This window comes from Pseudophryne corroboree, chromosome 7 (genome assembly GCF_028390025.1).
Source record: "Pseudophryne corroboree isolate aPseCor3 chromosome 7, aPseCor3.hap2, whole genome shotgun sequence".
In the NCBI taxonomy this organism is placed as follows: Eukaryota; Metazoa; Chordata; class Amphibia; order Anura; family Myobatrachidae; genus Pseudophryne; species Pseudophryne corroboree.
This window is the reverse complement of record NC_086450.1, coordinates 178,076,461-178,091,714: the sequence shown is the minus strand read 5'-3', so window position 1 is coordinate 178,091,714 and position 15,254 is coordinate 178,076,461. Positions and strand designations below refer to the sequence as shown.

Here is a 15,254-nt window from a genome sequence, read left to right as displayed (position 1 = left end):
TCCTTGCAACTTCCGTCATTGCCCTCCTGCTTCTTGTGCCGCCCTGTCTGTTTACGTGGGCGACTGCCGTGATGTTGTCCGACTGGATCAGCACCGGCTGACCCTGAAGCAGAGGCCTTGCCTGACTTAGGGCATTGTAAATGGCCCTTAGTTCCAGGATATTTATGTGAAGTGACGTTTCCATGCTTGACCACAAGCCCTGGAAATTTCTTCCCTGTGTGACTGCTCCCCAGCCTCTCAGGCTGGCATCCGTGGTCACCAGGACCCAGTCCTGAATGCCGAATCTGCGGCCCTCTAGAAGATGAGCACTCTGCAACCACCACAGGAGAGACACCCTTGTCCTTGGAGACAGGGTTATCCGCTGATGCATTTGAAGATGCGATCCGGACCATTTGTCCAGCAGATCCCACTGAAAAGTTCTTGCGTGGAATCTGCCGAATGGAATCGCTTCGTAAGAAGCCACCATTTTTCCCAGGACCCTTGTGCATTGATGCACTGACACTTGGCCTGGTTTTAGGAGGTTCCTGACTAGGTCGGATAACTCCCTGGCTTTCTCCTCCGGGAGAAACACCTTTTTCTGTACTGTGTCCAGAATCATCCCTAGGAACAGCAGACGTGTCGTCGGAATCAGCTGCGATTTTGGAATATTTAGAATCCATCCGTGCTGTCGTAGTACTACTTGAGATAGTGCTACTCCGACCTCTAACTGTTCTCTGGACCTTGCCCTTATCAGGAGATCGTCCAAGTAAGGGATAATTAAGACGCCTTTTCTTCGAAGAAGAATCATCATTTCGGCCATTACCTTGGTAAAGACCCGGGGTGTCGTGGACAATCCAAACGGAAACGTCTGAAACTGATAGTGACAGTTCTGTACCACAAACCTGAGGTACCCTTGGTGAGAAGGGCAAATTGGGACATGGAGGTAAGCATCCTTGATGTCCAGAGACACCATATAGTCCCCTTCTTCCAGGTTCGCTATCACTGCTCTGAGTGATTCCATCTTGAATTTGAACCTTTGTATGTAAGTGTTCAAGGATTTCAGATTTAAAATAGGTCTCACCGAGCCGTCCGGCTTCGGTACCACAAACAGCGTGGAATAATACCCCTTTCCCTGTTGTAGGAGGGGTACCTTGATTATCACCTGCTGGGAATACAGCTTGTGAATGGCTTCCAATACCGCCTCCCTGTCGGGGGGAGACGTTGGTAAAGCAGACTTCAGGAACCGGCGAGGGGGAGACGTCTCGAATTCCAATTTGTACCCCTGAGATACTACCTGCAGGATCCAGGGGTCCACTTGCGAGTGAGCCCACTGCGCGCTGAAATTCTTGAGACGGGCCCCCACCGTGCCTGAGTCCGCTTGTAAGGCCCCAGCGTCATGCTGAGGACTTGGCAGAAGCGGGGGAGGGCTTCTGTTCCTGGGAAGAGGCTGTCTGCTGCAGTCTTTTTCCCCTTCCTCTGCCCCGGGGCAGATACGAGTGGCCTTTTGCCCGCTTGCCCTTATGGGGACGAAAGGACTGAGCCTGAAAAGACGGTGTCTTTTTCTGCTGAGAGGTGACCTGGGGTAAAAAGGTGGATTTCCCAGCCGTTGCCGTGGCCACCAGGTCCGATAGACCGACCCCAAATAACTCCTCCCCTTTATACGGCAATACTTCCATATGCCGTTTGGAATCCGCATCACCTGACCACTGTCGCGTCCATAACCCTCTTCTGGCAGAAATGGACAGCACACTTACTCTTGATGCCAGAGTGCAAATATCCCTCTGTGCATCTCTCATATATAGAAATGCATCCTTTAAATGCTCTATAGTCAATAATATATTGTCCCTGTCCAGGGTATCAATATTTTCAGTCAGGGACTCCGACCAAGCCACCCCAGCACTGCACATCCAGGCTGAGGCGATTGCTGGTCGCAGTATAATACCAGTATGTGTGTATATACTTTTTAGGATATTTTCCAGCTTCCTATCAGCTGGTTCCTTGAGGGCGGCCGTATCAGGAGACGGTAACGCCACTTGTTTTGATAAGCGTGTGAGCGCCTTATCTACCCTAGGGGGTGTTTCCCAACGCGCCCTAACCTCTGGCGGGAAAGGGTATAATGCCAATAATTTTTTAGAAATTAGCAGTTTTTTATCGGGGGAAACCCACGCTTCATCACACACCTCATTTAATTCATCTGATTCAGGAAAAACTACGGGTAGTTTTTTCACACCCCACATAATACCCTTTTTTGTGGTACTTGTAGTATCAGAAATGTTCAAAACCTCCTTCATTGCCGTGATCATGTAACGTGTGGCCCTACTGGAAAATACGTTTGTTTCCTCACCGTCGACACTGGAGTCAGTGTCCGTGTCTGGGTCTGTGTCGACCACCTGAGGTAATGGGCGCTTTAGAGCCCCTGACGGTGTTTGAGACGCCTGTACAGGTATTAACTGATTTGCCGGCTGTCTCATGTCGTCAACAGTCTTTTGTAAAGTGCTGACACTATCACGTAATTCCTTCCATAAGACCATCCAGTCAGGTGTCGACTCCCTAGGGGGTGACATCACTAATACAGGCAATTGCTCCGCCTCCATACCATTTTCCTCCTCATACATGTCGACACAACGTACCGACACACAGCACACACACAGGGAATGCTCTGATAGAGGACAGGACCCCACTAGCCCTTTGGGGAGACAGAGGGAGAGTTTGCCAGCACACACCAGAGCGCTATATATATACAGGGATAACCTTATATAAGTGTTTTTCCCTTATATAGCTGCTGTATAGATTTATCTGCCAAATTAGTGCCCCCCCTCTCTTGTTTTACCCTGTTTCTGTAGTGCAGGACTGCAGGGGAGAGTCAGGGAGCTTCCCTCCAACGGAGCTGTGAGGAAAAATGGCGCCAGTGTGCTGAGGAGATAGGCTCCGCCCCCTTCTCGGCGGCCGTTCTCCCGCTTTTTTATGGAAAAACAGGCATGAGTTAAATGCATTCATATAGCCCAGGAGCTATATGTGATGCATTTTTTGCCCCCTAAGGTGTTTATATTGCGTCTCAGGGCGCCCCCACCCAGCGCCCTGCACCCTCAGTGACCGGAGTGTGAAGTGTGCTGAGAGCAATGGCGCACAGCTGCGGTGCTGTGCGCTACCTTATTGAAGATAGGACGTCTTCTGCCGCCGATTTTTCCGGACCTCTTCTGCTCTTCTGGCTCTGTAAGGGGGACGGCGGCGCGGCTCTGGGATCCATCCATGGCTGGGCCTGTGATCGTCCCTCTGGAGCTAATGTCCAGTAGCCTAAGAAGCCCAATCCACTCTGCACGCAGGTGAGTTCGCTTCTTCTCCCCTTAGTCCCTCGATGCAGTGAGCCTGTTGCCAGCAGGTCTCACTGAAAATAAAAAACCTAAAACTAAACTTTTTTCTAAGCAGCTCAGGAGAGCCACCTAGACTGCACCCTTCTCGTTCGGGCACAAAAATCTAACTGAGGCTTGGAGGAGGGTCATAGGGGGAGGAGCCAGTGCACACCAGGTAGTCTTAAAGCTTTTACTTTTGTGCCCAGTCTCCTGCGGAGCCGCTATTCCCCATGGTCCTTTCGGAGTCCCCAGCATCCACTAGGACGTCAGAGAAAGAATATTTAACATAAAAATAAATTAAACTATGGAGAATGTAATGCTATAGATCATTGCACTATCTGGGTGACCATTAAGTTAACCATTTAGAAGGACAGTGTAATGTTGCTAACCCAAGCTGGGGACTTTCACTATCAGTAACTAGAAGGTATGGGGGGTGATATGTATGGGATGCACTGGTACATACGTAGGACATTGAGACGACAATTGGTTTGGTCATGAAGGCTCTCACAGCTGTAGCGGCCCCGGTCAGAAGCTTGGACACAGTGGATGGTTAGTGTATGGGTCTGACCACAGTGCTGGAGAGTGAATCTGCTGTTGGGCTGGATAACAACTCCTTGTTTCACCCAGTGAACTTCCGCTCTCTCTGTGGTGACCTGCACTTGGAAAGTGACATCCTGTTCTTCTTCTACCTCAGTGTCCTCCAAACCCTGAGTAAACATCACGTGTGCCTCTGGTGAGAGAACAAAGGGATAAAACACACTGGAGGTCTTCATCATAACCCCCTTTTACAACTCTTACCAGGTCAGCTTTCAGCAAAAGTATGGGACAGAAATAATTATGTGTACAAACCAGTGAAGTAATTTATCTCTGTAACACATATCCATCAACTGTCCCTCTCTTACTCCATCTAGAGTGTTAGGCAGTAGGTAGGTAATAAAAGGCTATGCCATACAGTAATATATAGTATTTACACAATGCCACCCCCACATTATTTCTGAGATCCAACATCTCAGGTCCTTGTATACCTTCACAACTACAAACCTTCTGGACATACCAAGATGGTAAAGCCCCATATCTGATGGATGCCTACACCTAATCTGTAGAATAGTATCCAGATAAGTATCCAGATAAGCACAATTTTTTATGACACTATGGGGCAGATGTATTAAGCCTGGAGTAGTGATATAGTGGAAGCTGATAACACACCAGCCAGTCAGCTCCTAACTGTCAAGTTACAGGCTGAGTTTGAAAAATAACAGGAGCTGATTGGCTGGGATGCAGTTAATACCCCGAAGGACGGGATCCCAGCGTTCGATATACAGACGCCAGAATCCAGGGGGACGCCAGAGCCCCGGCATCTAAATCCCGACGGAGGTTGGGATCCCGGTGTCAAAATACCGACAGCCAGAATCCCGATCATTCCACCAGCGGGATACGCTCACGTCAGCCATGGGGGGGGGGGGGATGTTACAATTAGGCATTAGAAGGGGTTAGAGTTAGGGTGCAGGAACGGGAAAGGTATACATAGTTCCCGGGAAGGGAGGGTTAGGGTAGGCACCACCAGGGAATGTTAGAGTTAGGCACAACCAGGGAAGGTTAGGGTTAGGCACCACCAGGGAGGGTTAGGCACCACCAAGGAGGGTTAGGGTACTTTCCACAGAGCTGTCAGGATTCTGATGGCCGGGATGCCGCTGTCGGTATTCTGACCGACGGCATCCCATCCATCGGGATATCATACTGAATTCGATTGGCTGGTGCTTATCACCTTCCAATTTATCACTTCTCCAGGCTTAATACATCTGCCCCTATTCCTTTATTTTGTAAACAAACTGTGTACAATAACTATTTACTCATATATTCAGTCATAGTGAGCATGATTATCATATAGAGCCAAATGGTATCAAGGCTTGTGGAGCAAAGCGAGTTCTCCTACCTTGCACTCTTAGTCTTGCCCGGGCATCTAAATCCCGACGGAGGTTGGGATCCCGGTGTCAAAATACCGACAGCCAGAATCCCGATCATTCCACCAGCGGGATACGCTCACGTCAGCCATGGGGGGGATGTTACAATTAGGCATTAGAAGGGGTTATAGTTAGGGTGCAGGAACGGGAAAGGTATACATAGGTCCCGGGAAGGGAGGGTTAGGGTAGGCACCACCAGGGAATGTTAGAGTTAGGCACAACCAGGGAAGGTTAGGGTTAGGCACCACCAGGGAGGGTTAGGCACCACCAAGGAGGGTTAGGGTACTTTCCACAGAGCTGTCAGGATTCTGATGGCCGGGATGCCGCTGTCGGTATTCTGACCGACGGCATCCCATCCATCGGGATATCATACTGAATCCGATTGGCTGGTGCGTTATCACCTTCCAATTTATCACTTCTCCAGGCTTAATACATCTGCCCCTATTTCTTTATTTTGTAAACAAACTGTGTACAATAACTATTTACTCATATATTCAGTCATAGTGAGCATGATTATCATATAGAGCCAAATGGTATCAAGGCTTGTGGAGCAAAGCGAGTTCTCCTACCTTGCACTCTTAGTCTTGCCCGGGAAATTACACCCTCAGCGTTGGCGGTAATGGTGCCAGAGTCAGAGAGGCGACAGGCATGCATGGTGAGAGATTGGCACAGTCCATTGCTTGCCATGTTGGCCCTCCGGTCTGAATTCACGGGTGACCCATTTAATTCCCAGTTGAGAATCACATCCTCAGGAGTCACAACACATTTAAAAGTAGCGATGTCCCCTTCAATCACAGTGATGTTCTGCAGCTCTGTAATGAACTCCACCTGTCGGGGGACTGAGGGCAAATACAAAGCTGTCAATTAACACTGTATTGCTACATAGCGTGCCTATAGATAATCTCATATAAGCATAACATTCTACACTGAGGTGGAGCATGGAATCTGCTGTGCAGGCTAAGTATCAATTCATCAGACATGATTGTCTTATGTCCATGTGAAGAGCTAACAGTAAAGGGATGACTGGATCACTAGCCTGCTAGCCTCTGAAGAGCTATTTCTCATATTTGGGATCATGCTGTCTGGACAGAATTTGCTTCAAAATTATATGAGCAAAATGCACCCTAAATGTGCATTTTTCTTAGCTTGCAGAACTGGTAAATGTAAGATGTGCTTGCTTTACTACAGGATGGAACAGTAGTATGCACCTGCTTTATACCAGGATGGAATAGTAGTATATGTGCTTGCTGCTCTCCAGGATGGAATAGTTGTATATGCGCCTGCTTTACTGCAGGATGGAACATGTTGTATATGCACCTGCTCTACTCAAAGGGGGTCATTCCGAGTTGTTCGCTCGTTGACGATTTTCGCTATGCTGCGATTTGTTGCAAAATGCGCATGCGCAAGACACGCAGGGCACATGCGCTTAGTTATTTAACTAAAAACTTAGTAAATTTGCTGTGGATCCTGCGGCGCTTTTCAGTCGCTCTGCTGATCGGTGAGTGATTGACAGGAAAGGGGCGTTTCTGGGTGGTAACTGAGCGTTTTCCGGGAGTGTGCTAAAACGTAGGCGTGTCCGGGAAAAACGCGGGAGTGTCTAGAGAAACGGGGGAGTGGCTGGCGTCAAACCAGGAACTAAACGGACTGAGCTGATCGCAATCTGTGAGTAGGTCTGGAGCTACTCAGAAACTGCAAAGAAATATTTAGTAGCAGTTCTGCTAATCTTTCGTTCGCTATTCTGCTAAGCTAAGATACACTCCCAGAGGGCGGCGGCCTAGCGTGTGCAATGCTGCTAAGAGCAGCTAGCGAGCGAACAACTCGGAATGAGGGCCCAAGTTAGAACAATATTCTCGTATGTGCCTACTTTACTCCAGGGGAGGCCAGTAGTGTGGGCCTGCTTTACTCCAGGAAGGAACAGTAATATATGCACCTGCTTTACTCCAGGAGAGAAAAGTCATATATGCAACTGCTTTACTCCAGGATAGAACAGTAGTATATGCACCTGCTTTATTCCAGGATAGAACAGTAGTAGATGCACCTGCTTTACTCCAGGATGGAACAGTTGTATATGCACATGCTTTACTCAAAGTTGGAACAATATTATATGTGCCTGCTTTACTCCAGGATAGAACAGCAGTATATGTGCCTGCTTTACTCCAGTATGGAACAGCAATATATGCGCCTGCTTTACTCCTGGAGAGAATAGTAGTACATGCAACTGCTTTACTCCAGGATAGAACAGTAGTACATGCAGCTGCTTTACTCCAGGAGAACAGTAGTATATGTGCCTGCTTTACTCCAGGATGGAACACGTTGTATATGCACATGCTCTACTCAAAGTTGGAACAATATTATATGTGCCTGCTTTACTCCAGGGGAGACCAGTAGTGTGGGCCTGCTTTACTTCAGGAAGGAACAGTCATATATGCACCTGCTTTACTCCGGTAGACAACAGTCATATATGTACCTGTTTTACTCCAGGATAGAACAGTAGTATATGCACCTGCTTTATTACAGGATAGAATAGTAGTTTATGCACCTGCTATACGCCAGGATGGAACAGTTGTATATGCGCCTGTTGTACTCAATGATGGTAAAAATAGAATTTTAATACCTACCGGTCCTTTTCTCTTAGTACGTAGAGGATGCTGGGGTCACTTCAAAAACCATGGGGTATAGACGGGATCCGCAGGAGACATGGGCACTTTAAGACTTTCAAAAGGTGTGACCTGGCTCCTCCCTCTATGCCCCTCCTCCAGACTCCAGTTTAAGGAACTGTGTCCAGGGAAACGGACATTTCGAGGAAAGGATTTATTGTTAAACCACGGTGAGCATCTTACCAGCTCACACCGCAAGCATGTCGCAGAACGTGGCATTCAACAGAACACAAGCCAACGGCAATAAGAAATTTGCAGCAATATGCTGACAAAAACCGTAACACAACCTGTGTGTAACCACAACTAATAACTGCAGATATAGTACACACTGGGACCGGCGCCCAGCATCCTCTACGGACTAAGAGAAAAGGATTTACCGGTAGGTATTAAAATCCTATTTTCTCATACGTCATAGAGGATGCAGGGGTCACTTCAAGAACCATAGGGTTATACCAAAGCTATAGAACGGGCGGGAGAGTGCGGATGACTCTGCAGCACCGATTGACCAAACATGAGGTCCTCATTGGCCAGGGTATCAAACTTGTAAAACATTGCAAAAGTGTTTGAACCCGACCAAACATCTGCTCGGCAAAGTTGTAATGCCGAGATCCCCCGGGCAGCCGCCCAGGACGAGCCCACCTCACTAGTAGAATGGTCCTTCACCGATTTCGGTAACGGCAATCCAGCCGTGGAATGAGCATGCTGAATCTCACCACAGATCCAGCGCGCAATGGAAGCAGGACACCCAACCTTGTTGGGAGCATACAGGACAAACAGAGCCACTGTTTTCCTAATCAGGGAGGTCATTCCGAGTCATTCGCTCGGAAAATTTCTTCGCATCGCAGCGTTTTTCCGCTTAGTGCGCATGCGCAATGTCCGCAGTGCGACTGCGCCAAGTAAATTTGCTATGCAGTTAGGAATTTTACTCACAGCTTTTTCTTCGCTCAGGCGATCGTAGTGTGATTGACAGGAAATGGGTGTTACTGGGCGGAAACAGGCCGTTTTATGGGCGTGTGGGAAAAAACGCTACCGTTTCCGGAAAAAACGCAGGAGTGGCCGGAGAAACGGAGGAGTGTCTGGGCGAACGCTGGGTGTGTTTGTGACGTCAAACCAGGAACGACAAGCACTGAACTGATCGCAGATGCCGAGTAAGTCTGGAGCTACTCAGAAACTGCTACGAGGTGTGTAATCGCAATATTGCGAATACATCGTTCGCAATTTTAAGAAGCTAAGATTCACTCCCAGTAGGCGGCGGCTTAGCATGAGCAAATCTGCTAAAATCCGCTTGCGAGCGAACAACTCGGAATGAGGGCCCAGAGCCGTTCAGGCGACATAATCTTCAAAGCTCCAACCACATCCAGAGACTTTGACTCAGCGAAGGTGTCAGTAGCCACAGGCACCACAATAGCCCGGTTCCTGTAGAAAGAGGAAACCACCTTTGGTAGAAAATGCTGACGTGTCCTCAATTCTATCTTCAAGGAAGATCAAATAAGAGCTCTTGTGATACAAGGCCCCTAACTCAGACATGGTGCCACTGGAGGCACAAATGAAGGTTGGGCGCGCAACACGCCTTTCACGCAAGACTGAACTTCCGGAAGGAAAGCTAACAGTTTCAGAAAGAAAATTGCCAATGCTGAAATCTAGACCTTAATGGAGTCCAACTTCAGTCTGCATTCCCTCCAGCCTATAGGAAATGGAGAAAACGCCCTAACTGGAACTCTTCCATTGAAACTTTCTTGGATTCACACCAAGACACATATTTTCTCCAAAAACGGTGGTAATGTTTAGACGTTACTCCTTTCCTGGCCTGAATAAGAGTGTGTATGACTTCCTTGGGAATACCCTTTCGGGCTAGGATCCGGCGCTCAACAGTTATGCCATCCAACGTAGCCGCATTAAGTCTAGGTACACGCACGACACCTACCGTAGTAGGTCCTCGCGAAGAGGAAGAGGCCCAGGATCTTTTAATGAGCAACTCCTGAAGATCTGGGCACGAAGACCTCCTTGGCCAGTCTGGGGCAATGAAAATTGCCCGAACCCTTGTTCTTCTTATGATCCCGAGAACTTTTTGAAGTGGAAGTGGAAGGAATACATACACTGACTGGAATAGCCACTGGGTCACCAGAGCATCTACTGCTATTGTCTGAGGGTCTGGAACAATATTTCTGAAGCTTCTCGTTGAGACGAGAAGTCATCATGTCTACTTGAGGAACTCCCCAAAGACTTGTCACCTCTGCAAAGACTTCTTGATGGAGATCCCACTCTCCCGGATGGAGATCGTGTCTGCTGAGGAAGTCTGTTTCCCAGTAGTCCACTCCCGGAATGAAAATTGCCGACAGAGCCCTTACATGTTTTTCTGCCCAGAAGAGGATCTTCGTCACCTCTGCCATTTCCACTCTGCTTTTCGCTTCGCCGTATTGTTGCATTGTCCAACTGGATCTGCACGGGGTGATCTTGAAGAAGATGTACCGCATGCTGAAGGCCGTTGTAAATGGCTCTCAATTCCAGCATATTCATGTGAAGGTAGGGTTCCTGACTTCACCATTTTTCTTGGAAGCTTTTCCCTTGAGTGACATCTCCCCAGCCTCAGAGACTTGCATCCGTGGTTACCAGGACCCAGTCCTGAATCCCGAACCTGTGTCCCTCTAGTAGGTGCGAGCTGTGGAGCCACCGCAGGAGTAAAATCCTGGCTTTCGACGACAGGACTATCGTCCGGTGCATGTGCAGGTGGGATCCACTCTTCCAACAGGTCCCACTGGAATACTCTGGCATGGAACCTGCCAAACTGTATGGCCTCGCAGGCTGCCACCATATTTGCACTGATAGATCGACACTCTTGATGGTTTCAAAACTAGTTTTACAATTTTCTGGATTTCCAGAGCCTTTTCCACCAGAAGAAAAACTCTCTGAACTTCCCTGTCCAGAATCATCCCAAAAAGAATAGATAATCTTTCCTGGAAAATTTATGATCCAACCGTGTTGCTGGAGTATGGACAGGGAGAGCGCGATGTTTTGTACCAACCGCTCCCTGGATCTCGCCTTTATCAGGAGATCGTCTAGATAAGGAATTATATTGACTCCTTCTTGACGCAGGAGGACCATCATCTCCGCCATCACCTTGGTGAAAACCCTCGGCGCCGTGGAGAGACCGAAAGGTAACGTCTGGAATTGGTAATGGCAATCCTGAACCGCGAATCTCAGATAAGCCTGGTGAGGAGGATAAATGGGAACATGCAGGTAAGCATCATTTACGTCTACAGACACCATGTAGTCCCCCTCCTCTAGACTGGAAATCACTGCCCTCAGCGATTCCATTTTGAACTTGAATCGTTTCAAGTAGAGATTCAGATTCTTTAGGTTTAGGCTCGGTCTGACCGAGCCGTCCAGCTTCGGAACTACAAAAAGGCTTGAATAAAACCCCTCCCCTTGTTGAGACAAAGGTACCAGGACTATGACCTGATCCTGACATAATTTTTGGATTTTCGCTGTTACTGCTTCCCTTTTTGGAAGAGAAGTTGGCAAGGTCGATTTGAAAAAATCAGCATGGGGGAACGTCTTGAAACTCCAGCTTGTATCCCTGGGACACTATCTGCAACACCCAGGGATCCAGGCCAGACAGAATCCAACCTTGGCTGAACAGTTTGAGACCCAGCGTCATGCTGAAGATTTGGCAGAAGTAGGGGTAGACTTCTGCTCCTGGGAACCTGAAGCCACTGTGGACTTCTTACCCTTTCCCCTTCCCCTACCTGCAAAGAAGGGGGAACCTCTCGCTTTTGTATTTATTGGGCCGAAAGGTCTGCATGTGAGAGTGATATGTCTTTTTTGCCGGTGCAGGCGCAGATGGCAAAAAATGTCGACTTACCTGCGGTAGCCGCCGAGACTAACGCATCTAGTCCATCGCCAAATAAGGCCTCCCCTCTATATGGGAGAGCCTCCATATTTCTTTTGGAATCTGCATCCGCATTCCACTGGCGAATCCACAACGCCCGCTGAGCCGATACTGCCCTGGTAGCGGCTTGTGAACTCAAGAGTCCAATATCTTTTATCACCTCTAGCATGTATGCGGTAGCATCTTTGATATTCCCTCAGTTAAGAAGTATCTCATCTTAATCAATCATGTCAATTTCTGATGACACGCTTTCTGACCATTTTTTCAATAGCACGACTCACCCACGCGCAAACAATAGTGGGTCTGAGCAGCGTACCATTTGCAACATAAATGGATTTTAATGTATTTTTCACCTTTCAGTCTGCCGGCTCTTTTAGTAACGCCGTGCCCGGTGCAGGGAGAATTACTTTCTTTGCCACCTTGGACAGTGCACTATCTAACACAGAGGGTGACTGCCGGGAAAGAATATATTAAGCTCGTGAGAGGGACTCTAATTAGATCTATTTCCCTGGAGTCCCTATCGTCGACACAGTACTTAGAGTCCATGTCGGTATCAATAGTCATAACATTTGTAAATGGACTTTATGTGACCCAGGAAGGGCCGCCTGCAGATGGAAGAACAGAATCCTGAAAAGAAACCCATCTTCCACATATCCAGCATGCAGTATTAGATACAGCCTTATCTAATCTCCTATTGATATGATGCATACTACCACGTATTCCTTTCACCCATGCAGGCTCTTGGTGTGTTGGTATCGCCACCACCTTTCAACTCTGTGTCTCTACAATGGCTTCCTCCAGGGAGAAACTCCCTGCCTCAGATATGTCACACACGTGTACCACACATACTCACAGACACACTGGGACTTATAGGGAAGAGACCTCTGTCAGGTGGACACAGAGAGGAAAAAACCAGCTCACACCCCAGCGCCAAGCACACACAATCAGTGAAACATATCATTGAAAAACAGACCTGCATCGCTTTTATTATTATAAGAGTACAAGTACCATATACATCTCACCCGCCCCCACCCCGTTTTTGCACCCTGATACAAGTCAGTAGTGAAGGGAGGACCAGCGTTTCTCTTGTGAGGAGAAAATGGCGCTAATTAGTGTGCTGGCTTAGTGAGGAAGAAGCCCCGCTCCTGTACTGGCCCGCCCCCGTACTGGCGCGCTTCACTCGCTCTTAAACTTAAATAGTTAATTATACTGGCAGGGGTAGGACAATGTGCCTTTTGCCATAACTAAGTTTTATGCTGCCCAGGCCGCCCCCCCCCTGCAACAAGAATCGCGTCATCGCCTGCCCGGACCGCCCACTTTACTCGCTAAGTGGGCGGCTGGGCAGTGGGGAACCCCTGAAATCGGGAGACTTGCCTGTTATTCCGGGGGGCCGGGAGGGTCACCCGATTTTTGGGAGCCTCCCGGCCATTCCGGGAGAGTAGGCAAGTCTGAGCAGTAGTATATGCACCTGCTTTACTCTAGGATGGAATAGTTGTATATGCACCTGCTTTACTCAAAGTTGGCACAGTATTATATGTGCCTGCTTTACTCCAGTATGGAGCAGCAGTATATGCGCCTGCTTTACTCCTGGAGAGAATAGTAGTACATGCAACTGCTTGTTCTGCCGTGCGTACACATACTCACAAGCTACGTATAATTGCTCACGTGGTCTTGCGTGTTAGCATGTGGTATGAGTAAATACGCACAGAAAAGCCACAAAAGCCATATTCAATATTTTATCCATATAGTGCATAACTCACACACAGTCTGTACATCCTTCAATAGCAAGTTACTGTGCACACACAAATTAATCAAACCACTCATACGCATAGAAAGGTGATTCACAAACATTGTCTTGAATGTATCAGACTGTCTTGTTTACGCAAAGCTTTGTAATCATGGAACATGGACCCTGGTCTATGAGAAAGGTAAATACCATTGTTTGCCCCCCCCCCATTGTTCTAGAGTTGTCCAGTATCTGTTGAAGACAGCAGATACAGGACTGTCATTGTTTTACTAGAAGCCAGGACAGACAAGAAGACAAAATATCCTACACAAAACAAAAGCCAGAAACCTTGCTTATACAATAACTTGAAAAAACTTGATTAACAACTTACAAAAGCACATACCAGACATATATATATCAGAGGTATAACATTTATAGTCTAAACTCATGGTAATATATGTATACTTCATAACTAATTGTAATAGCAGGAATGTATGTGTGTGTGTATGTATATATATATATATATATATATATATCTATCTTGAGGATGGAAATGGATAATCATATCATGTGTGGGATCATATTGTTCAGGGTCACTTAAGCATTAATCTGGTGGGTATGAGGATATTGGCCCTCATTCCGAGTTGTTCACTCGTTAATTTTCTTCACATCGCAGCGATTTTCCGCAAACTGCGCATGCGCAATGTTCGCACTGCGGCTGCGTCAAGTAAATTTGCTAAGAAGTTTGGTATTTTACTCACGGCATTATGAGGTTTTTTCTTCGTTCTGGTGATCGGAGTGTGATTGACAAGAAGTGGGTGTTTCTGGGCGGAAACTGGCCGTTTTATGGGTGTGTGTGAAAAAACGCGGGAGTGTCTGGAGAAATGGGGGAGTGTCTGGGTGAACGCTGGGTGTGTTTGTGACGTCAAACCAGGAACGAAACTGACTGAACTGATCGCACTGGAAGAGTAAGTCTCGAGCTACTCAGAAACTGCACAGAAAAATCTTTTCGCAATATTGCGATTCTTTCGTTCGCAATTCTGCTAAGCTAAGATTCACTCCCAGAGGGCGGCGGCTTAGCGTGTGCACTGCTGCGAAAAGCGGCTAGCGAGCGAACAACTCGGAATGAGGGCCATTGTCGCATATTGCAACAATAAGTTATTAGTAATACCAGATTTATGTATGATTAATGTGGTGGGTTTAACTGGTCATGGGGCGGGAACACAGATGTAAACAACAGTAATCACATCTCAAGACTTAGCCATCGCCCACCGCTTGAGCTGACCAATGATCCCCAGTGCACAGGATATGTCCCACCCCCGAACCAATGGAAGAAGAGCATACAGTTTCTATTGTTTCATGCTTTGGAATATTGTATAAAAACCAAGCCTCCTGGCCGGTCAGACACATTCTCTGAAAGTCATCTATCTTGATTGACTGAGGACTGGGACCGGGTGGCACTGGCGAAACAAACATATGTATCATTGATTGTAGCCTGTATTTCTTATGTAATTGTATTATTGTTGTAACCCCCTGTTTAGTAAATAACTGTTGGTGGGTCAGATCCCAACATTTTTAATACAACTGGTGTCGTGTTCCTTTCCTGCTAGGGGTTATAAAGTGTATTCCGCCTCACGTGTAGCTACTCTGTGCTTACAGCGCGACGGCGTGCTTACGCAACGTGTACACATC

The 15,254-nt window shown here is 47.6% G+C and overlaps 1 protein-coding gene across 4 annotated transcripts in view; it reads right to left on the bottom strand.

Moving 5' to 3' along the window:
* The window catches only part of OBSL1 (obscurin like cytoskeletal adaptor 1), a 246,191-nt gene that overhangs the window by 27,098 nt on the left and 203,839 nt on the right, over positions 1-15,254 (bottom strand). For all 4 annotated transcript variants that reach the window (XM_063933802.1, XM_063933805.1, XM_063933804.1 and 1 more), the window contains 2 exons: positions 5,860-6,129; positions 3,793-4,059 (listed from right to left, as the gene is read on the bottom strand). In XM_063933802.1, coding sequence (XP_063789872.1) covers positions 3,793-4,059; positions 5,860-6,129 — 537 coding nt within the window. The remainder of the gene's footprint in view (positions 1-3,792; positions 4,060-5,859; positions 6,130-15,254) is intronic.